The sequence below is a fragment of the Mustelus asterias genome, chromosome 9 (genome assembly GCF_964213995.1).
Source record: "Mustelus asterias chromosome 9, sMusAst1.hap1.1, whole genome shotgun sequence".
Classification (NCBI taxonomy): Eukaryota; Metazoa; Chordata; class Chondrichthyes; order Carcharhiniformes; family Triakidae; genus Mustelus; species Mustelus asterias.
The window spans coordinates 112,786,164-112,808,926 of NC_135809.1; the positions used below are offsets into that span (position 1 = coordinate 112,786,164).

General features: G+C 44.3%; 1 protein-coding gene across 1 annotated transcript in view; it reads left to right on the forward strand.

Moving 5' to 3' along the window:
• mical2b (microtubule associated monooxygenase, calponin and LIM domain containing 2b) overlaps nucleotides 1–14,064 on the forward strand; it is a 267,163-nt gene extending 253,099 nt beyond the window's left edge. Inside the window, 3 exon segments of the mRNA XM_078221390.1 lie at nucleotides 4,926–5,025; nucleotides 6,248–6,321; nucleotides 12,665–14,064. Coding sequence (XP_078077516.1) covers nucleotides 4,926–5,025; nucleotides 6,248–6,321; nucleotides 12,665–12,849 — 359 coding nt within the window. The 3' untranslated portion in view covers nucleotides 12,850–14,064.
• Nucleotides 14,065–22,763: the final 8,699 nt, after the last annotated feature.

Sequence of the window (22,763 nt, forward strand, 5' to 3'; positions counted from 1 at the left end):
TTTTCAAGTAGCATATGACCTCCTTATGTTTCCTGCCAAAACGTACCACCTCACACCTATCTATAGAGGGATTCATTTGAAAATTGCATGCTCATTAGCAAGGTTACCTATGCCTTCCTGCATTGTGTCACAGCCCTGTACACTAACTGCAGCCCTAATTTGGTGCTCTCTGTGAATTTTGAAATTGTGCTTCCGATTCCTGAGCTCAAATTATGAAAATGGTGATCAACTGTGGCCCCAGTACTCATGTGGAACACCACTCCCAGTCCCCACCATTTGTCACTCTGAGTAACGATCTTTAACCCCTCCCCCCTCCCCCCTCCCACCCACTCTCTGTTTTGTAAGTAGCTCATCTTCATTCTACTACCTGTCAACTGACACCACATTCTGGGATGTTAGTCAGGCATCTATTATGTAGTAGATTTATCAAAGGTTTTTTTTTTGTAAATTACCATGGCTATTGAAAAGCCAAGGGCTAACTGTTGTAAGTACAGTTACAATAGCAACGCAGTATAATGGCTTTCTTTCATCAAGGTCATTTAATACAGCTTTCAACCTTTGAATGCTAAACCTTGTAATATCTTTCTTTTCACGACATTATGCTGCTTTGAGAGTCTCTCATACCATAGGATAGAAATCTTGACAACCTATATTACTTGGAAATGTCACTTTCCTTGAATTACAGCCTCATAATCGCTGTGTTATATGCCCAAGCCTATTGACCCACCATTCTCCTATTTTCCCTCCCTAACCGTGATGGACATTACAGGCAAGGCCAGTATTTGTTGTCCCTTCCGAGTTGCCCTTGAGAAGATGCTTGCGAGCTGCCTTCTTGAACCTTTGCAGTCCATCTGGTAGAATCTGAATACCAGTTGCTGTCAATAATTGAAGACAGAGGGATAGATTAGTAATGAATGACCCTCTTGATATTAAAAATTAGCCCGTGGTCAGAATGAATTGGATTGAGCAGGCCAATAGAGGGCAGCGTTCTCTAGGAGTTGCCAACTCCTGTCGCATGTATTCCTGGAGGTTTCATCATGTGACCTTCCATCTCCAATTGCCCCGCCCAATCAAACAACCGCTCTGTTGTTCCATTCCCAATTTTTTTTTAGCACTAGCAATGAAAGAAATTGAAAGGGAGATTAAACTTGAAATTCCTGGGGATTCCAGGGCAATGCTGTCGGATTGGCAACCCTGTTGTCCTTTCACCCAGGGAATATTGTGAAATTATTGCCGGATTGTGACCTTCAGTGAACGAGTGACATTCCCTTCACTGGCACCAGAACCACACAACCTTCGGATTGTCAGCTTGTAGCACGATTAGCCTCCAAAGACAAAGGAGTCTCTTGTCTACGGTTAGATGACCAAACTCACACTTAATATTTATTTAGGTCAGTGTTTGTTTTATGTAATGGTGCACAGTGCCCGCTTTGACCGTGATTTAATAATTTACTGAAGTGTTCTTAGATGACTCATTCTGCTCATTAATCCGAAACATTGAGATTCTTTTTCAAATTTTAATTCATGCTTTTCCAGCAGGTTGCAAAGTGGTTTTTAAAAGCGGGCCTGGCTATGTTAATCCCCACAAGCAGCAGTAATAGTCAGTAAATTGTACCAAACACATGACTTCGGTCATTAAAATTCCATTGTGACAAAGCAACGCTGGGTAGCCTCCACAACAACTCCCATTCATAGAATCCATAGAATCCCTACAGTGCAGAAGGAGGCCATTCGGCCGATTGAGTCTGCACCGACCACAATCTCACCCAAGCCCTATTCCCGTAACCCTGTGCATTTACCCGAGCTAGTCCCCCCTGACACTCAGGGGCAATTTAACATGGCCAATCCACCTAACCCGCACGTCTTTGGACTGTGGGAGGAAACCGGAGGAAACCCACGCAGACGCAGAGAGAATGTGCAAACTCCACACAGACAGTGACCCAAGCTGGGAATCGAATCCGGGTCCCTGGTGCTGTGAGGCAGCGGTGCTAACCACTGTACCACCGTGCCGCCCATCATGTAGCATCTTTAAAAATAGTGGAATGTCCCACGGTCCCTTCAGTAGTGGAATCAGACATTTGTCACAGCAAGAGCCACAGAAAGAGGCATTCGAGGTATTAGAACCAGTTCGACATGTCCACCATTGGCCTGCTGCAATGGTCTAGTGAAGCCCACATAAACTGGAAGAACAACAACACATCTTCTGATTAGACATGTTCCAATTTTCTGGACCCAACAGTGAGTTCCACAACTTTAGTCTGTAAACTTTCCCTTCCATCTTCACCCTCCTTTTTGTTTTTCTTTTTGGTTTCCTTGGTTTGTCCCAATACAACCCCACCCCTCCCCCACAGGGTCATCTGTCCCTTTATTTTGGGCCAACTGAGGCCCTTAAGTGGCCAATTAACGGCCATGTTTGTCTCTTCCCACCTCATTCTGATTATTCCTGATGTGGGGCGAAAAACAGAGTTTGAAGCCTGCCAGATGCCACTCCTCGGGTTAATGGCAGGAAAGATGCATGGCATCCTCCTTCACAGGCACTCTGGTCCTATCGAAGGCACCCCCATGGTTGGGACCCCTCAGATTTCTCATTCCTCATGTGCACATTACCCCTCCCTTCCTCCCATCACACCCAGAAAAACCCTTCAATTTACCTCCCCAACCCCTATTACATAAGAACATAAGAAATAGGAGCAGGAGTAGGCCATCTAGCCCCTCAAGCCTGCTCCGCCATTCAATAAGATCATGGCTGATCTGATAGTGGGTTCAGTTCCGCTTACCCGCCCGCTCCCCATAACACTTAATTCCCTTAATGGTTAAAAATCTATCTATCTGTGACTTAAACACATTTAACGAGGTAGCCTCTTCTGCTTCATTGGGCAGAGAATTCCAAAGATTCACTACCCTCTGGGAGAAGATGTTCCTCCTCAACTCTGTTCTAAATCGACTCCCCCCGTATTTTGAGGCTATGCCCCCTAGTTCTTGTTTCCATTGTAAGTGGAAATAACCTCGCTGCTTCTACCCTGTCTAGCCCCTTCATTATATGTCTCTATAAGATCTCCCCTCAACTTTCTAAACTCCAATGAGTACAGGCCCAGTCTACTCAATCTCTCCTCATAAGCTAACCCCCTCATCTCCGGAATCAACCTGGTGAACCTTCTCTGTACCCCCTCCAAAGCTAATATATCCTTTCTTAAATAAGGGGACCAAAATTGTACACAGTACTCTAGGTGCGGCCTCACCAGTACCCTGTACAGTTGCAGCATGACCTCCCTGCTTTTATACTCCATCCCTCTCGCGATAAAGGCCAGCATTCCATTTGCCTTCTTGATTACCTGCTGCACCTGCAAACTGAGTTTTTGTGACTCATGCACAAGACCCCCAGGTCCCTCTGCACAGTAGCATGTTGTAATTTTTCACCGTTTAAATAATAGTCCATTTTACTATTATTCCATCCAAAGTGGATAACCTCACACTTACCAACATTATACTCCATCTGCCAGATCCTTGCCCACTCACTTAGCCTGTCCAAATCTCTCTGCAGACTCTCTGTGTCCTCCACGCAATTTGCTTTCCCACTCATCTTTGTGTCATCCGCAAACTTTGTTGCCCTACACTTGGTCCCCTCCTCCAGATCGTCTATGTATATGGTAAATAGTTGAGGCCCCAGCACCGATCCCTGCGGCACGCCACTAGTCACTGATTGGCAACCGGGAAAACACCCATTTATTCTGACTCTCTGCTTTCTGTTAGATAGCCAATCCTCAATCCACGCTAACACTTTACCCCCAACTCCGTGTACCTTTATCTTATGGAGCAACCTTTTGTGAGGCAGTTTCCAGCAGTTTCTCTGCTGGGGACTGTATGCCGGTGAGTGAGCCACATGAGTGAATCTCCTTCATCGCAGTTGCAAAATTGAGGTCGGGCATGTGCACTCACTATGATCCCAAGATTAAGATTGAGTACTTTTGATACAAGGCGGATGCATGCCGAATATTTCATAACGAGTTATAGAAAGTGCTTAATCATTCATATCTTAATGGAACTGTCATCAACTTTAAATGGTAGAAAAAAAAGAAATATTCATGCTTAATTGGATGCAGAGGGAGCGCACGGCAGCAATGTTGTGTGGAATCAGCACGTCACTTGCCCTTAACATGTGTATCACTCTCATCATGCCGGTTGAAAATAAAGTACACGGATGGAAACAAGCGGAATGTGGCAGCCCTCACACAACCTCGCAAACAAACTTGCATACACATATGTACACAGACACTCACATACATACACACACTCACATACACAGATGTACACACACACACTCACATACAGACACGCACACACACATACTACACGCTCACACACAGATGGACATGCTCACATTCACACACATTCAAACACGCAGATACACACACTCTCACACAAACTCTCACACACGCTCACATATGCACACGCACTCAAACGCACAGAAATACTCTCAGGCACGCATTCACACACTTTTTCAGATCAAATAAAATTCAAATTTCTCAGTAAAACATCAATGAAGCGTTGAAAGATGCAAAAACTAATTTAAAGGACAAAAATAGTCATATTATTATGAAATTTCTAATATAGTGAAATCTTCAGTTTGTTTTATTTAGATTCTGAACAAAAAATGAAAAGATTTTCGGAAAGAATTTTTATCCATTTATGGGGAGCCAGATTGTACAATGATAGTGTAATGGATTCAAACCATAAAACATGTAGAGTGACATCTTTAACATTAAAAATACCTATCTCAACACAACATGCAAAGTAACCAGTGGGGTGGATACTTTCTAATGTGTTTTTAATGAAACATGTGCCCAATTTAATGTATAATGGACAATTGGATAGATCTTCCTGCAATAGGTCCACCACTAACTGGATCCTTTTATCTAAACGTTCAGAGCTCAATTCAAAAGAGGAACCTCAACTGATGCAGAAGTGGTTCAAATTGGTCATGGAAAAGAATGCCCTGGTTCGTTACGAAGCTGAAATGATGATATTGTGAGTAGTCCATTTACTATTTCAGTGGAGAGTATTAATGGTTACTGTCACAATTTGCACACAGCAATCTCCCACAGATAGCAATGTGATAATGCCCAGATAATATGTTCTATTTTTAATGGTGCTGGTTAAGGGATAAATGTTGGTTCAGGACATGGGGAAAACTACCCTGTTCTTCTTGGAATAGTGGCCATGGGATCTTTAAGGTCCACTTGAGAAGGCAGACAGTGTCACATCTTGTCTGAAAGACAGCACCTCTGACAGTGTCGAGCGTGCTGTTCTTTTTTACTCATTTGTGGGACATGGGCATCTCTGGCTGGCCAGCATTTATTGCCCATCCCTATTGCTGAAGGGCAGTTGAGAGTCAACCACATTGTTGTGGCTCTGGAGTCACATGTAGGCCAGGCCAGGTAATGATGACATATTTCCTTCCCTAAAGACATTTGTGAATCAGATGGATTTTTCCGACAACCGACAATGGCTTCAGGGTCATCAGTAGATTCTTAATTCAAGATATTTTTTATTGAATTCAAATTCCACGATCTGCCGTGGCAGGATTTGAACCCGGGTCTCTAGAATATGAGTTTCTGGATTAATAGTCTAGCGATAATACCACTAGGCCATCGCCTCCCCCTGATGTGCCGTCCTGGATTATAGGCTCAAGTCTTTGGAGTGGGAAGCAAAATCCACAATCAAATTCCGATAGTCCTTCCCCAGTATCTAAGCCTTGGGCTGATAGCTCCAGTAGCAACACTTGAGAAACAGCACTGAATTGCTGTGGGGTTTCTTAATTTTAATTTTAACTGGGTCCAGGATGGATTACTGAGCATAACCGGAATTACATCCCTAAAACCCCATTCAGTTTTCTATCGTAGTGGTTGGAAATTTAGACTCGGGCCTGATTCTCCTGTACTCACAGTATGCCTGGTTATTCCAAAGGCCTCCAGGATATTGCAACAGTGGAAACATTCTGCCTGCAGTGACCAGACTAGCTCCCAGCAGGAATAACTCACCTAGTCCCATTCCCCACTCTTCCCCCCCGCCCCCCCCTACCTCTGCTGATTTCTTTTCCCTCCCTCAGGGGACTGATCCGATTCCCTTCTGAAAGTACCTGCCTCTGCGGGTTTTAGTGATCTAGCAAGCCATGCGAGCGGCTTAATTGATGTGCACAGAATTCCCAGATTGGCAGCATTCCCAACTTCTCCCTTTTGTGCCTTGACAGTGCTCGTGAGTTGGAACTGGAAGATCAGCAGAGCAGGTTACAGCAGCTGCTCCGCGATCGGATGGCAGTTGATGGTGAGCATTATAGCTTGTGACGGGGTCTTAATTAAATTACTCAAGTCTTGGCGCTGGGAGGATAATTGCAAATTACCCAGCAACAAGCTGCTGTGTTTCTGCTGCCACTGTTTAATTAAAACAGGGGCTGTTAGCAATCTGTGTAATCTCCATTGGTTTTTCAAGGGAGTCAATTCAGAGGTGGTCAGAGATGCAACCATGACAAAGCAGTCAGCACCATCAGCCCAACCCCCCCTCCTCCCCATCCACCATCTTAAACATTCACTCCCTCCACCACCGCCACGCTATTGTTAGTAACCAGTTTTGTGTCGAGTTATACAGCTGTGCATGTGTAGCTGTAGTTGTTTAAACAGAATAATATAGAATTACAGAGAATACACAGCACAGAAACAAGCTATCCAGCTTGAGAGATATGTGCCAGTGTTTACTGCTGCACAGGGCTCTCCTCCCACTCTTCTCCATCAACCCCTATCAATCTATCCCCCCAGTCCATTCTCCCTCATGTCTTTATCTAGCTTCCCCTTATATTCTCCTCAGCTGCTTCTTGCAGTAGTGAGCTCCATATTCCCACCATTTTATGGCTAAAGAAATTTCTCTTGAATTCCATATAGGATTTAATGGCGACTGTCTTATATTTATGGCCTCTAGATTTGGACTTCTCCACAGATGTTTTAGACTATCTTCTGCATTTGTTTTAGGCAGGGAAGCAGTTGGGACTATTAGGTTGGAGGGGGGTGGGGGGGGTGAGATGTTTGGACTTGAAATGCAAGCAGTTCTACACAGCATACCTGGCTTGCCACAGTCATGTGACTATGTCATGAGGCAGTCTCTCTGGAAGCTGCCATCTTGAGGTCGGTTCAATAAAGACTTACAATGATCAAGCACAAAGGAAGAACATCTGTCCTTCAACATGAAACATGGTATCAGGAAGTGGAGATAAATTAGAGATATAAAATCCTGAAACTATTGCAGAGAAGACATTGTGAACCCAGGCACAGAGGAGCGTTCAAATTGGCTAAAATCTGCTTCAAAAAAGATAAGGAAAAGCAAACAAACTAATGGCTGCAAGTAAGATATTGAGAGTGTGAATATAGCTACTGTAAATTTACCCAGCTCCTGTTGAAAAGAAATGTGATATGTAGAAGAATTGACAGCTTTTCCATTTGCAAAGGTAGAACTTTGAGATTGTAACAGATTTAACTAAGAAACCTGAACCAGTAAGAGTGGTCACACTTCGAACACTACTGGGGAGGGACTGCTACAAATTGTGTATCACCCTACATCTAACTGACTAAAAAAAAGACAGCAGAGCTTGTGAAAGCCTTGAACAAACAATTTGAACTCCGTGTGAAGATTACATACAAACGCTATGTATTCAACAGCAGAGCTCAAGATGAAAAGGAAATAATTGAACAGTATGCGACTGCTGTAGCACAGTTTGCAGAATCATGTGTATTTGGGCAGCTGAAGGATGGCCTGACTAAAGATAGATGAGTCTCAGGCATTCGAGACTCCTCAGTGAGAGTCAGTCTATGGAAAGAAGAAAAACTGACCCTAAAGAAAGCGATAGACATGTGTAGAAATGCAGCCATTATAAAATGTCAGCTAGAGCTTATGTATGGCAGCGATGGCCAGGAGTTACATTATGCTGAGAGACCGTCCAGGCTGAAAGAGCAGAGCAATTGCAGACACACTCCATCCTAAGGAAAAGTAGGATTGCTCAGCATGGAAAACAAAATTTTAACTGCAAGAGGCCAAATCATTTCACACAGAAGTGTTTAGCTAGGATGAAGCAACAGACATTTATACAGATATTCACTGGAGATATCAGCAGAAGAGTCTGATGAAGAACTATACACAATACAACAGATTGGTTATGTCAAGGCTTATAGGCGGCTAATGGTTGTTACTGTTACACTGATGACCGCAGAGGGAGAATATCAAGCAAACAAGAAGTGTTCAATAGACATGATGCATCAGGGTCTGTGCAAAGTAGCTCAACTTGGAAATCCCAAAATGAAGCCCCAAAAGTAAGGTTGAGGCAATTTTTTAAAAATTCAGTCATGGGATGTGGGCATCACTGGCTGGACTGACATTTATTGTCCATCCCTAATTGCCCTTCTACTTCAACAGAGGGCATTTCAGAATGTGGCTCTGGAGTCACATGTAGGCTGGATCAGGAAAGGATGGGAGATTTCCATCCCTAAAGGGCATTAATGAACTCAGGCAGGTTTTTACAACAATTGACAATGGTTTCATGATCATCATTAGACTTTTAATTCCATATTTTTATTGAATTCAAATTTCACCATCTGCCATGGTGCGAATCGAACCTGGGTCCCCAGAGCATGACACTGGCTCCCTGGATTAGTAGTCCAATGACAATACATATGATGGCACGAAGCTCATACAGGGAGGACAAATTAGTCTGACAGTCCACTGCAATGGAAGGAAGGAAGGTCTTGAGTTCCGGATCATAGATGGGACACAATGGCCATTCATTTCAGCTGAAGCCAGTCTAAAGTCTGAACTGGTAACTCTGAACATGCCAACAATGTGTCAAAGCATACAAAACATTGACAGCAGAACAGATCTGAGAGGAGTACAAAGGTGTGTTTATATGGTTGGGATGTCGACCAGGAAAATACCATCTAGAGCTAGATGAGAATAAGACCAATATAAGATGGATATAAGACCAATTCATCATCTACCAAGAAGAGTTCCAGCTGCTCTCAAGTCAAGTCCAAAAGACAAGATAGAAGAGCTCAGAAAAGAAGGGAGTAATCAAATGTGTGACAACTTCTACAGACTGAATTAGAAACATGGTAGCATGAATCAACCTGGAAAGCTGTGACTTTGCTCAGACCCAAAAGACTGAATAAAGTGCTAAGGAAATCTCACTACCCTATGCCAACCATCAAAGAAACGTTGCCATAACTTGCCAAGGCAAAGATATTCACTATCATGGATGTGAAGGATGGTTACTGGCAAGTGAAGCTGGATGAAAGCAGCAGCTTTCTAATGACATTCTGGGCACTGTTCGGGAGATTCGGGTTACACATGCTGTTTGGCATTTCCACAGCTCCAGAAGAGCATCAACACAGACAACATGAGGTAGTCAGTGATCTTCCCAGAGTGGAAACCATAGTCGATGATCTGTGGATGAGGATGGAAGAAGCCATAGCTGACCGTGATCAGAATTTAATACAACTACTGGAGCGAGGTCGCCAGATAAACCTAAAGCTGAACAAGAACAAACTGTAACTGAAGATACCTGAAGTCAAGGACATTGGTTATTGACGGCAAAATGGCCTCTGCCCGTCTCCTGACAAGGTGAGAGCTGTAGTAGTGATTCAGCAACCAACGGACAATAAAGCAGTACAACTATTTGTTGGGTTTGTGAGTTATTTAGCAAAGGTTTTGCCTAATTTGTCAGCTGAGTGTGAACCATGGCACAAGATCACTGCTAAGGATGTGTTGTGGTATTGGGGAAAAAAGAACAAGAAACAGCGTTCACTAAAATCAAGCAGTCGGTGATGACAATGCCAGTGTTGAAGTACTAAGATGTTAATGCTGAAGTCACCTCACGTTGTGACCCCCAGTGAGACAGGTCTGGGGGACAATCCTAACGCAGCAAGGACAACCGGTCACATTCACACCCAGGCCACTATCGCAAACAGAATGATACTACGCTCAGATCGAGAAAGAGTGCTTGGCTATTGTTTTTGTTTGCGAGTATTCTTATCAATGCCTGCTTGGGAAAGACAGTGGAGTCCAACCACTAGCCACTTCATAGCATTTTCCTCAAACTGCTACTGTCTGCTCCAAAGCGACTGCAAAAAATACTACTTCATTGCAAAGGTATCATCTGGATGTGACATACAAGCAAGGGAAACAGATGTACATTGCAGACATGCTGTTGAGAGCAATGAAACAAGTTGAAGAAGCTACAACAGAATGCAAAATCTTCCAATTCAAAGTGAAGCAGTAGCTAAGCATGATTTAGAAGTCATCAAGCCAGCATCTGACAGACAAGAATCTTGCTCAATTCAAGCAAACCACCCAACATGATGCAACTCTACAAGTCCTACAAGAAGTAGTGGGAAAGGATGTCCTGAGAGCATCTAGGACACACACTTGTGTCACAAGAGGATATTGGGCAGATCGAGATTAATTGACGGTCCAATGTGGCATCTTGTACAAAGGAAATAGAATAATTATCCCTTGGGCTATGAGAGGTGAGATGCTAAGGTGCATCCATGCAAGCCATCAAGGAATTGAATCGACTCTGAGACAGGCAAGAGAAGTGCTGTGCTGGGCAAATGTGAGCAATGAAATGAAAGGCCATGTTGGCCAACAAGCTGAAGAGCCATTAATGATGCCTAACAACTCAGATAGACCATGGATGAAGTAAGGAGAAGATCTCCTCAGTGCAGCAGGAACTGATTATCTTGTCATGGTAGAATACTATTCTAAATACTGGGAGTTAGATCAGCTGTCTTCAATGATAACAGGAGAAATAGTAGAATGCCTGAAAGCACACTTCAGTCGGTACAGCATTTCAGACATTGTAAAGAGTGACCATGGTCTTCAGTTCACAAGTGAAGAATTCAGCCAATTCACAAATGATTGGGAAATTCAGCATTACACATCATCTCTGCACCATCCCCAGTCAAATGGAAATACTGAGGTGGCAGTGAAAATCGCCAAAGGACTTGGCAAGAAATTGTGTAAATCTAGCACAGATGATTGCAAGCCAATCCTTTAATGAAAAAAACAACTGAAGGTGTGGAAATTAGTTCTGTCCAGAGACTAATGCACACTACTCTTCCAATAGCAAAAAACTAACTAAATCCAGAAGTAGTAACATGTGTGAGTGAAAAGATCAAGGTGAAATAGCAGAAAACCAAATTTCATTGTGACAAGACTGCCAAACCATTACCAGAGTTGAGTATTGGAGAGCCAGTCAGGGTGAAAACCTTCAACTTTCAACAGGAGTCAACCCTCATGAAAACTTGGGAAATGCGTAGAGAAATTGTCACCTCGGTCCTAGGTGGTGGACTAAATGACCAAACATACCATCGCAACCACATGCATATCCAAAAAACTAGGGAAGCTGTTCCTTCACTGCAATCGGCCGGGCAGCGAGAAGGCACCTCACCAGCAGTCCTGAGTACCGAACTACTGTCAATCCAAGAGGTTCACAGGTCCCCAACAACTGCCATGGAATAACAACAGTTAGCAAAGCAAGGACTGCCAGGTGAACAACACTCCATGGAGAGGAAACACCATCCAGAGGAACAGCTGATTATACAACTATATATGCAATCAGGTGCAGAGACTGACCAGTAGAACAAACAGTTGTTAATGCATGAGAACAATGGGTGTATAGTGGGTAACTTGGGTAACTCAGTTACACGTGGTCATACATGCAAATTTGTCTTGTGGTTGCTGGAACAAAAGGGGATGTTCGTATCATGTTCAGTATGAAAAGGAGATGTTTGGGCTTGAAATGTAATCAGTTCTACCTGGCATACCTGGCTTGCCATAGTCATGTGACTATGCCATGAGGCAGTATATCTCTAGAGGATGCCATCTTGAGATCAGTACAATAAAGACTTACAATGATAAAGCACCCAAGAAGCACATCTGTCCTTAAACATGAAATAGGCTTTGTGTGAAGAAGTATTTCCTGATTTCAACCCTGAATGACCCAGTCTACTTTTAACATTTTTATGCATTCTTGTTAGGAAATTTAACTCTATCTAGCATATCAAATTTATAATTTTAACCACCTCGATCAGATCAGCCCTCAGCCTTCTAACCTTAAGGAAGTAGAAGCCTATCAAACCTCTTCAGCCCTGGTATCATTCTGGTGAACCTACACTGCACCACCTCCATATATCCTTCCTGAGATGTGTAACATAGAAACTAGAAGCCAGAGTAGGCCATTCGGCCCTTCAAGCCTGCTCCACCATTCATTTTGATCATGGCTGATCATCAAATTCAATTTCCTGATCCCCACTTCCCCCCATATCCCTTGATCCTTCTAGCCCCTTGAGCTGTATCTAATTTCTTCTTGAAACCAGATAACGTTTTTGGCCAGACCGTTTTGTGAAGCCCGGACCTGAACACAAACTCCAGACAGTAGTCTACATTCTAACCAGGGATTTGTATAATTGTAGCAGGACTTCTACTCCTTTATATTCCAGCCAGCTTTCCATTAATCTTTTTGCTGATTATTTTGTTTTTACCTATCCTGCACACTGGATTGTAAAAGTTAATTCCTGGTTTGAGAAAGTTTAAGGTCGTTCACCTTCTCAATGTGATCATTCCCAAACAGACTCCAGGAAGACGGAGAAGGAGATTGCTGAGGAAAAGCAGGTTCTGAATGAAATGTTGGACATAATCAAACAGAGAGACAAACTGGTTGTTCTGCTGGAAGAACAGAGACTCCAGGAAAAGGAAGAGGACCGAGATTTAGAGAGTTGGCTGGTGGCCAAAGGCTACAAATTCAACTGGTCCTGAACGGTTTGACTCTCAGACTCAACAATAACCTCAATGGTTTATGAATGGACAATATGTTCCAGAATCCTTCACTGGCAGTAACGCAATGGAGAACACACTGGCGGGGGAGGGGGGCATCATTTTTACATAACCTACCCCAAGATGGAGCCATACCGCCTGTTCTACATCAGGCTAGACTTTACTTTCCTCTGGATTGGTGGTAGCTGGTTATATAAATCACGGGTTAGGCCCCAGCTGGGGTACTGTGTCCAATTCCTACTTTAGGAAGGGCATGAAGAATTTGCAGAAGGTGCAGAAGAGATTTACTTGAATAGTACCAGCGATGAGGAGAGTCTGAAGAAGCTGTGATTGTTGTCCTTGGAACAAAGAAGGTCAGGGGGAGAGTTAATAAAGGTGTCCAAGGCTTTTTAATAGATTACAACAAGGGGAAAACTGTTTTCACTGCCATAGTACAGAGATGTAAGATAGTCAGCAAAATAACCATGGGGGAAGATGAGAAGTGTTTTCTATTGTAACACAATGAATTATTATGATCTGGAACTTGCTACCTGAAAGCGTGGTGGAGGCAAAATCAATTTCTAAAGGGAATTTGATAAATACTATACTTGGAAAGGAGACAGGTTTGCAAGACTATCAGGAAAGAACAGGGTGATTATGGGATTAGTTAGATAACCCTTTTAAATAGGCGTAATGGACCAAATGGTTTCTGTATAATGTCATTGGAGCTAGGCTAAAATTTACCTCATTAACTAGTGTCTGCCTGGCTGAAATACTCAGAATGGTCCTGCTGAGAATCTCTTTGTTCATGAGTGAGTGAGAATGCTTGGGGTAATGTTCTCGTGTACACAACTTTTGTGCAATATTTCATATTATTTTTTGCATATCCTCTCTTTTTGCAGTCTAATGGTTCAGCACTCAAAGCTCAGTGGAGAGCTTGTGAAAAAGCTTCAGTCCAATTGTGACATGATGACCTAACCTTGTGGTTGACAAGGTGTTTTTTTTCATGGCTGCGAGACACGAGAAAGGAATTGGCGTTCAAAGAATTTGCGAATGTTTTAGACACTAAGTCACAATGTTGACAGGATTAGACACCATCGCAGTGTCTATGTCTCAGCGTGTAATATTCTGTTCTATTTCAGGTGTATTAAGCTAAGATAAAATACTTCAGTTATTGTTAAGTGTAAAATATATTATTAAAGAGAGGTGCATCCAACTGAATTGCCTGACAATCTTATTACTAAGTATTTAAAGCACAAAGTATCATTCAGTCCAACCTGACTGGTGTTTATTCTCCCCACCAATCTCTACCCACTCCTCTTCATCTCCCCTCATCAAAGAATTCTTCTCCTACAGTATAAATTGTTGTACCCATGGTATTGTTGGATATTTCCTATGAGATATCCTGATGAGTGCAAGATGAAAAGCTTCAACAAAAGGACTAGATAGGGTAGATGCAGGAAGGATGTTCCCAATGTTGGGGGAGTCCAGAACCACTATCCAAGAATAAGGGGTAAACCTTTTAGGACTGAGATGAGGAGAAAGTTCTTCACCCAGAGAGTGGTGGGCCTGTGGAATTCACTAAATTTAAAATTTATTTATTAGGCTTACATTAACACTGCAATGAAGTCACTGTGAAAATCCCCTAGTTGCCTCACTCCAGCACCTGTTCGGGTACACTGAGGGAAAATTTAGCATGGCCAATGCACCTAACCAGCAGGTCTTTTTGAACTGTGGGAGGAAACCGAAGCACCCGCAGGAAACCCACACAGACACGGGAGAATGTGCAAACTCCACACAGACAGTGACCCAAGCCGGGAATTGAACCCAAGTCCCTGGCACTGTGAGGCAGCAGTGCTAACCACTGTGCCACCATGCTGCCCCACAGGAAGCAGTTGAGGCCAAAACATTGTATGTTTTCAAGAAGGAGTTAGATATAGCTCTTAGGGCAAAAGGGATCAAGGGATGTGGGGGCAAAATGAGATCAGGCTTATTGAGTTGGATGTTCAGCCATTATACTGAACGGTGGGGCCAAGTGGCCAACTCCTACTCTTATTTTCTATGTCTCTTTTTTCAGCGATACTCAAACTTCTGCACTACCAAATGACTATTCAATGCATTCTTTTATTCCTTCCTCCCTCATGTGTTTATCTGCGTTTTCTCCCTTCAGTATATCAATTCTGCTCACCTCGCTATTCTATGTGGTTGTGAGTTCCACATTCTCACCATTCACTGAGTTTCTCCTAAACCGGATTTATTAGTCATTGCTGCATGAATCTGTCGAATTGTGTTCTTATTGCTGGGAAATTGGGATGTTTATACTGCTATTTTGGAGCATCATTCTGCAATTATATGATTTTTCATTTGCTGACGGCTCAGTCATTGGCCCCGATTGGGAGGTAGCTCAATATCATGGGAAGGTCAGGAAAGTCTGCTTGGTGTTCTTTTGTCCAAACCTGGGAACACAGACTTACAAAAGGCACCTGGTGCAACAGACTCATTGTCTAACAGCAAATGTTACCTACATAACAAACCCTGTCCAGTCAAGCATGACATTCATTAAGGCTCCTGTGGAACACTGTGTAAAACCTGTGTTCATCAGCCTGCTTAAACGTTGCTTTGTATTGTCTGTAATTAGTTAACTGCAGTCTGCTGGAAAGACAGACATCAAATGAATTACCTCGAACGTTGAGTGAGTTCCAGTGTGTCAAAACAAAATGTCAACATGGGTCACATTCAGCTGATACCCGAGTATTTATTAAGATGTCAGCTGCGGTTCAGGCAGTAGCATTCTCTTTCCCTTTGTGTTAAATTGTGGTGAGTTCAGTACCCATGCCAGACACACAAGCCCACAATCCACGCTGACACTCCCAGTGAGGTAACTGAAGGAGTGTTGCACCTCTCAGGTGGAGGTTAAAGATCTCTCAGGCACGATTTGGAAGGGGAATTCAATCCAGTGTCCTGACCAGTATTTATCCCTCAACCGACCTCAACTGAAACTGATAATCTGGTCATTATCATATGGCAGTTTGTGGGATCTTGCTGTGCGCAAATTGGCTGGTCAATTTTCTACATTATAACAGTGACTACATTGGGCGGCACGGTGGCACAGCGGTTAACACCGCCGCCTCACAGTGCCAGGGATCCAGGTTCGATTCCCGGCTTGGGTCACTGTCTGCGTGGAGTCTGCACGTTCTCCCCGTGTCTGCGTGGGTTTCCTCTGGGTGCTCCGGTTTCTTCCCACACGCCAAAGATGTGCGGGTTAGGTGTATTGGCCATGCTAAATTGCTCCTTAGTGTCAGGGGGATTAGCGAGGGTAAATGCATGGGGTTAAGGGGATAGGGCCTGGGTGGGGTTGTGGTCGGTGCAGACCCGATGAGCCAAATGGCTTCCTTTTACACTGTAGGATTCTATGATTTCAAAAGTACTTCATTGGCTGCAAAGTGCTTTGGGACTATCTGAGACCATGAGGTCATCGCTATGGAAAAGTAAGTCTATCTTTCTATCCCGCTTTCTTGCACTATTTCCTTTCTTTTCTTCTTTCTTTTTTTCTGCATTCGATCCCGCTGAAGCTAAATGCCTCAACTGTTTTCCTAGTCAAGTTTCTTGCTGTGCCGAGTTCCATTCTACAACAGATGATGCTGGTGCCTCAAAGGTGCCTTATTGCCCAAACTCACCGACTTCACTGCACCACTGTGTTACCGAGGGCAAAAATCCATCAGAAAGATAAACTCAAGCGCTCAGCTGGTGGTCCCCTGGAGATTGCAGCCTGCAAATTGTGATTTCCAGAAATCTGTCGAGGATCTCCCAATCCAATTAAAAGTGAGCCCAAAAATGAATGGTAAAACAATCAAAAGGTTTCTGTTTGCTCTGGTTTTTGGATTACTGTCTGGGTTTTGGGATTACCTACCAACCACCATAATGGTGATACATAATGAACATATAATGTTTCACTATGTCATGGTGTTCCTGTTTAATAGCCCTGCCCCAATCTCCACTCAGCAATCAAAGTGGACCATATACTGGAGACAATAAAGATGGTGACTGGAAGTAGTGTCAAGGAAATCAGCCTATCTGCCTGCACCAGGCTCATTCCTGGGATGAGAGGGTTGTCCGCTCAAGAGCGACTAAATGGTCTGGGTCTGTATTCCTTGGGATTTAGAAGAGTGAGGGGTGACCTTATTCAGGGTAAGTGGTGATCTTATCCAAACATGTAAGATCCTGAGGGGGCTTGATAAGGTAGACGGTGAGATGCTTTCACTCGTGGGAAAGTCTCGAACAAGGGCACAAAGCTACAAGATAAAGGGCCGGTCATTCAATACTGAGGTGAGTAGAAATTTCTTCTCACAGACGGTGGTGAATCTCTGGAATTCTTTGCCCCAAAGGATGGTGGAGGCTGGATCATTGGAAGCATTTGAAGCAGAGGTGGGATAAATATTTGATAGATCGAGGAATAGAGAGAGGGCATTGGGGAAACGACACAGAAAAGGAGTTGAGGCCAGCAATGATCAGCCATGATCATACTGAGTAGCAGGGTAGGCTTGAAGGGCTTGGTGGCCACTCCTGCTTCTATTTCCTGTGTTCTGATGTGTTGTACTGTATTGTTAAGGCTCTTCTCTGACAGACCTAAGCATGTAATCCTGGCTGACACTGATGGGCTTCTGTCCTATCGGAGGCACTTTCTTTTGGATGAGACGCTAAACTGAAGCTCTGTCAGCCCTCTCCCATAAAAGATCCCAGCGCCATTCTTCAGAAGAAGACCAAGGGAGTTCTCCACAGTGTCCTGGCCTCAACCTCAATAAAAACAGATGATCTGGTCATTATCACACTGCTGTTTGTGGGAGCTCGCTGTGCGCAATTTAAAACAGCGACTACACTTCAAAAGAATTCTATTTGCTGTAAAGTGCTTTGGGCCATCCAGGAGTTATGAGCAGCGCTATCTAACTGTAAGTTGTTTTTTTTTTAACATTGTTTTCAAACTTTCCAATACAGCTTAATACACCTTTCTGTTTTCCAGGCAATGTTGTAATCCTTATAATTTTCTGCTCTTTGTCCCACTCCCTCTCTGCCTCTTTAGAATCATAGAATCCTACAGTGCAGAAGGAGACCATTCAGCCCATTGTGTCTGCAACGACCACAATCCCACCCAGGCCCTATCGCCATAACCCCATGCATTTACTCTAGCAAGTCCCCCTGACACTAAGGGGCAATTTAGCATGGCCAATCCACCTAAACCACACATCTTTGGACTGTGGGAGGAAACTGGCGAACCCGGAGGGAACCCATGCAGACACGGGGAGAACGTGCAGACTCCACAGACAGTCACCCAAGCCGGGAATCGAACCTGGGTCCCTGGCACTGTGAAGTTGCAGTGCTAACCACTGTGCCACCATGCTGCCCCGAAGCAGACGGTGCAGCCGCGCTGTCGTGGAACCTGGCAGCTCTCCGTCAGGGAATTGAAGCCTGGTCTCCCGTATGATAGGCGGGGATACTAACCACTACACTAACGAGGAAGTTCTTGGTGACAAAGCCTCTGCTCTCTTATAATGACACCCAAACTGCACTGGGCTCATGTACGCTGCTTAATTGTGCAGACTGCCCCTTGTAGCATCAGGGGTTAACACATATAGAATATTCTAATGGATGACGTAGTCCAAAAGGCGTGCTGGTTAGGTGGATTGGCCATGCTAAATTCTCCCTCAGTGTACCAAACAGGTGCCGTAGTGTGGCGACTAGAGGATTTTCACAGTAACTTCATTGCACTGTTAATGTAAGCCTACTTGTGACTAATAAATAAAATAAAAAAATAAAGATGATGATGTACTACCAACATCAATTAATCATGTATCACAAGAGAGTGAGATGTTGGGATCATGCCTAGGAACAACATGCCCACTCTGTAACCTATTTAGAGTTAGTACTAATAAACAAGTCTTCAACAGAAACTTTTGATTTGATTTATTATTGTCACATGTATTGAGATACAGTGAAAAATATTGTTTCTTGCGCGCTATACAGACAAAGCATACCATTCATAGAGAAGGAAAGGAGAGTGCAGAATGTAGTGTTACAGTCACAGCTAGGGTGCAGAGAAAGATCAGATGAATATGTGATAGATCCATTCAAAAGTCTGCTGGCAGCAGGGAAGAAGCTGTTCTTAAGTCGGTTGGGACGTGATCTCAGACATTTGTATCTTTTTCCTGACAGAAAAAGGTGGAAGAGAGAATGTCCGGGGTGTGTGGGGTCCTTAATTATGCTGGCCGCTTTGCCGAGGCAGCGGGAAGTGTAGACAGAGTCAATGGATGGGAGGCTGGTTTGCGTGATGGACTGGGCTACGTTCACAACCCTTTGTAGTTTCTTGCAGTCTTGGTCAGAGCAGGAGCCACACCAAGCTGTGATACAACCAGAAAGAATGCTTTCTATGGTAAGATTAAAATAACTTACTGCTGTTCTCGCCGGTTTCCTGCGTAGTCCCAACCGCGCCGGATATCCATCGCTAGATGCGCGCACATCGGGAACGCATGTGAGAATCCCATGAAATGACGCACACGCAATTCTCCCGGCCCGACACGCTAAATAATTTGCACGTCAGGGTGGGAGAATCCTCGAGTCCAAGATAGAAGCGCCCATTTCAGAATATTCTGGGTTTATGTTATACGGTTCAATCTCTCTCATTTCTGTTTTATCATCCCAGTCCCTCTCTCAATCCTGGTTCACATCCCAGTTCCTGTCCAGATCCAGATCTAGATCCTTCTCTCCTCACTTGACCAGGTTTGTTGTGATGTGTTTTACAGAAAGAAAGACTATCATTTATAAAGCACCTTTCACAATCTCGGGTCAGCTACAGCTCAATGGGCCTTGCCTCTGGATCAGAAGATCATGACATCAAGTCAGAAGGTCATGAGTTCAGATCCCACTCCAGAAACATCTACATTGTTCCAGCTGTGCAATACTGAAGGAGAACTGAATTGCCAGAGGTGCTGTCTTTCAGGTTAAGATGTTAAACTGGGGTGCTTCCTGTCCTCATAGGTGTCTGTAAAGGATCTGAAGGCACTGTTTTGAAGAGAAAGGATCCTCTATATCCCTCGACCAAGATTATTAAAAAGAATCTGGTCATTATCTTGGAAGCATTGGAAATAGGAGCAGGCCATTCAGCCCATTGTGCTCACTCAAAGAGGTAATCAACCACTTTTCCCCATTATCCCTACATCTGTCAATGTCATTAGTATTCAGAAATCTATCGACTTCTGTCCTGAACTTGCTCAGTGACTGAGCTTCCACTGTCCTATGGGGGAGAGAATTCCATAGCTTCACCACCCTCTGAGTGAAGAAATTCCTCCTCATCTCAGTCTTAAATAGCCTGTTACTTATTCTGAGACTGTATCCCCTGCTTCTAGACTCACCAGTTAAAGGAAGCATCCTATCCGAATCTACCCACTCACACCCCTGTTAGAATTTTGTAAGTTTGAATGAGATCACCTCTCATTCTTCGAAACTCCAGAGGATAAAGGCCCAGTTCCCCCAATCTATCCCCACGAAACAATCCTGCTTCCCAGGGATTAGTCTGGTGAGCCTCCATTGCACTCCCGCTACGGCAAATACATCTTTCCTTAGAAAAGTAGACCAAAACGGTACACGGTACAGTCAAATCCCACTATTCATGAAGGCTACATTCCTGTGAATCTCGCAAGGGGTGAAATCGTGAACGGTTAACCTACTTCATAATGGGAGTGAGTTAGATTGGTTCCAGCCATCCCAAAATTTGGATGTTAATCAGGTTTTTTCTCTCTCAATGAGAGACATTCCTGTGGTGAAGGCACCAGCTGATCCTTCCGTCATTAGACATGGTTCTCTCTCCAATCCAGTTTCTCCCTAGTTTATTTTCTTGTTTGTTTGTTCACGGTCTGAGCCCCGAGTCGATTCCTTTCACTCCACCATTACAGAGAGAGAGATGAGAAAGTGGGGTTTAAAAGATTAGGCCTCTCTCTCTCTCTCTCCAAGTTATTGACAACATCACATTATTGCCCAGTATAGAGGCAGCTTACCCCCTGTAATCTGGTGTTTAACCCCCTTATGCCTCCTCTCCTCAACATTTAACTATGGCCAAACGCTGGGATCCCGTCTGTCCGGCAGTCTTTTTAAAGCCTCACTTTCATGAGTTCTCTCTTCTCCCCACCGTGAGGTACCGTTAAGCGAGAGATAGAATCTTTACAGTGCAGAAGATTGGGCGGCACGGTAGCACAGTGGTTAGCACTGCTGCTTCACAACTCCAAGGACCTGGGTTCGATTCCCAGCTTGGGTCACTGTCTGTGTGGAGTTTGCACATTCTCCTCGTGTCTGTGTGGGTTTCCTCGGGTGCTCCGGTTTCCTCCCACAGTCCAAAGATGTGCGGGTTAGGTTGATTGGCCATGCTAAAAATTGCCCCTTAGTGTCCTGTAGGTTAGAGGGATTAGTGGGTAAATATGTAGGGATATGGGGGTAGGGTCTGGGTGGGATTGTGGTTGGTGCAGACTCGATGGGCCAAATGGCCTCTTTCTTCACTGTAGGGTTTCTATGATTCTATGATTCTAAGAGGCTATTCGGCCCGTTGAGTCTGCACCGAATCTCTGACAGAGGGGCTCTTAACCAGGCCCTCTCCCCCGCCCCATCCCGGCAATCCCACACATCTACCATAACCAATTCACCAAACCTACACATCTTGTCGTAGCGTCAGCATGGTCTTGCCGATGTACCACGCCTCGGGCCATCCTTTCCTGCAGCATATGAGGAAGACAACATTGGCCGAGTCACATGAATATGTACCGTGTACCTGGTGGGTGATGTTCTCACGTGTGATGTGGGATCCGTGTCGATGATCCAGCATGTCTTGCAGAGGTTGCTGTGGCAGGGTTGTGTGATGTCATGGTCACCGTTCTCCTGAAGGCTGGGTAGTTTGCTGCGAACAATGGTCTGTTTGAGGTTGCGCGGTTGTTTGAAGGAAAGAAGTGGGGGTGTGGGGATGACCTTGGCGAGATGTTCGTCTTCATCGATGACATGTTGAAGGCTCCAAAGAAGATGTCAAAATTTCTCCACTCTGGGGAAGTACTGGGCAACGAAGGGTCCCGTGTTCGTTTTCTGAGGAGGTCAATGCAGTTTTCCAGTGGCGCGTTGGAACTGTCAATCGATGAGTTGAGCGCCATATCCTATTTTTACGAGGGCGTCTTTCAACGTCTGTAGGTGTCTGTTCCATTCCTCCTCATCTGAGCAGATCCTGTGTATCTGGAGGACTTGTCCATAGGGGAATGGCTTCTTTAACGGGTTTAGGGTGGACGCTGGAGAAGTGGAGCATCGTGAGGTTATCTGTGGGCTTGCGGTACAGTGAAGTGCTGAGGTGACCATCCTTGATGGAGATGTGTGTGTCCAAGAATGCAACCGATTCCGGAAAGTAATCCATGGTGCGTCTGATGGTGGGATGGAACTTGTTGTCATCGTGTAGTTGTTTCAGTGATTCACAAATGGACCGTCACATTTCCTGCATTGCAACAGTGACTACACTTCGGAAGTATTTAATTGGGCTGCAATGTACATTGCCACATTCCAATGCGACAGAAACGCAAATATTCCTTTCAAAACTGCTTTACGGCCAACGAGGTATGGTCACTGTGCAGGAAAAGCAGCAGCCAATTTGGGCACAGCAAGATCCCACAAAGAGCAATGAGATGAATGGCCAGAGAAAAAATGTTTTCAGTGATGCGGGTTGAGGGATATATCATCGGCCTCGGGCAATGAGTTATCACTCAGCAACAACACTGCGACTTCCTAAAACTACTGGCTTGCCAAACACACACAATCGTTGCCAGTGACAACCCCCTTCATTTTTTAATCTGACTCTTTGATGCCTGTTACCTCTTGATAAAAACACAAGTCACTGCTGCTCT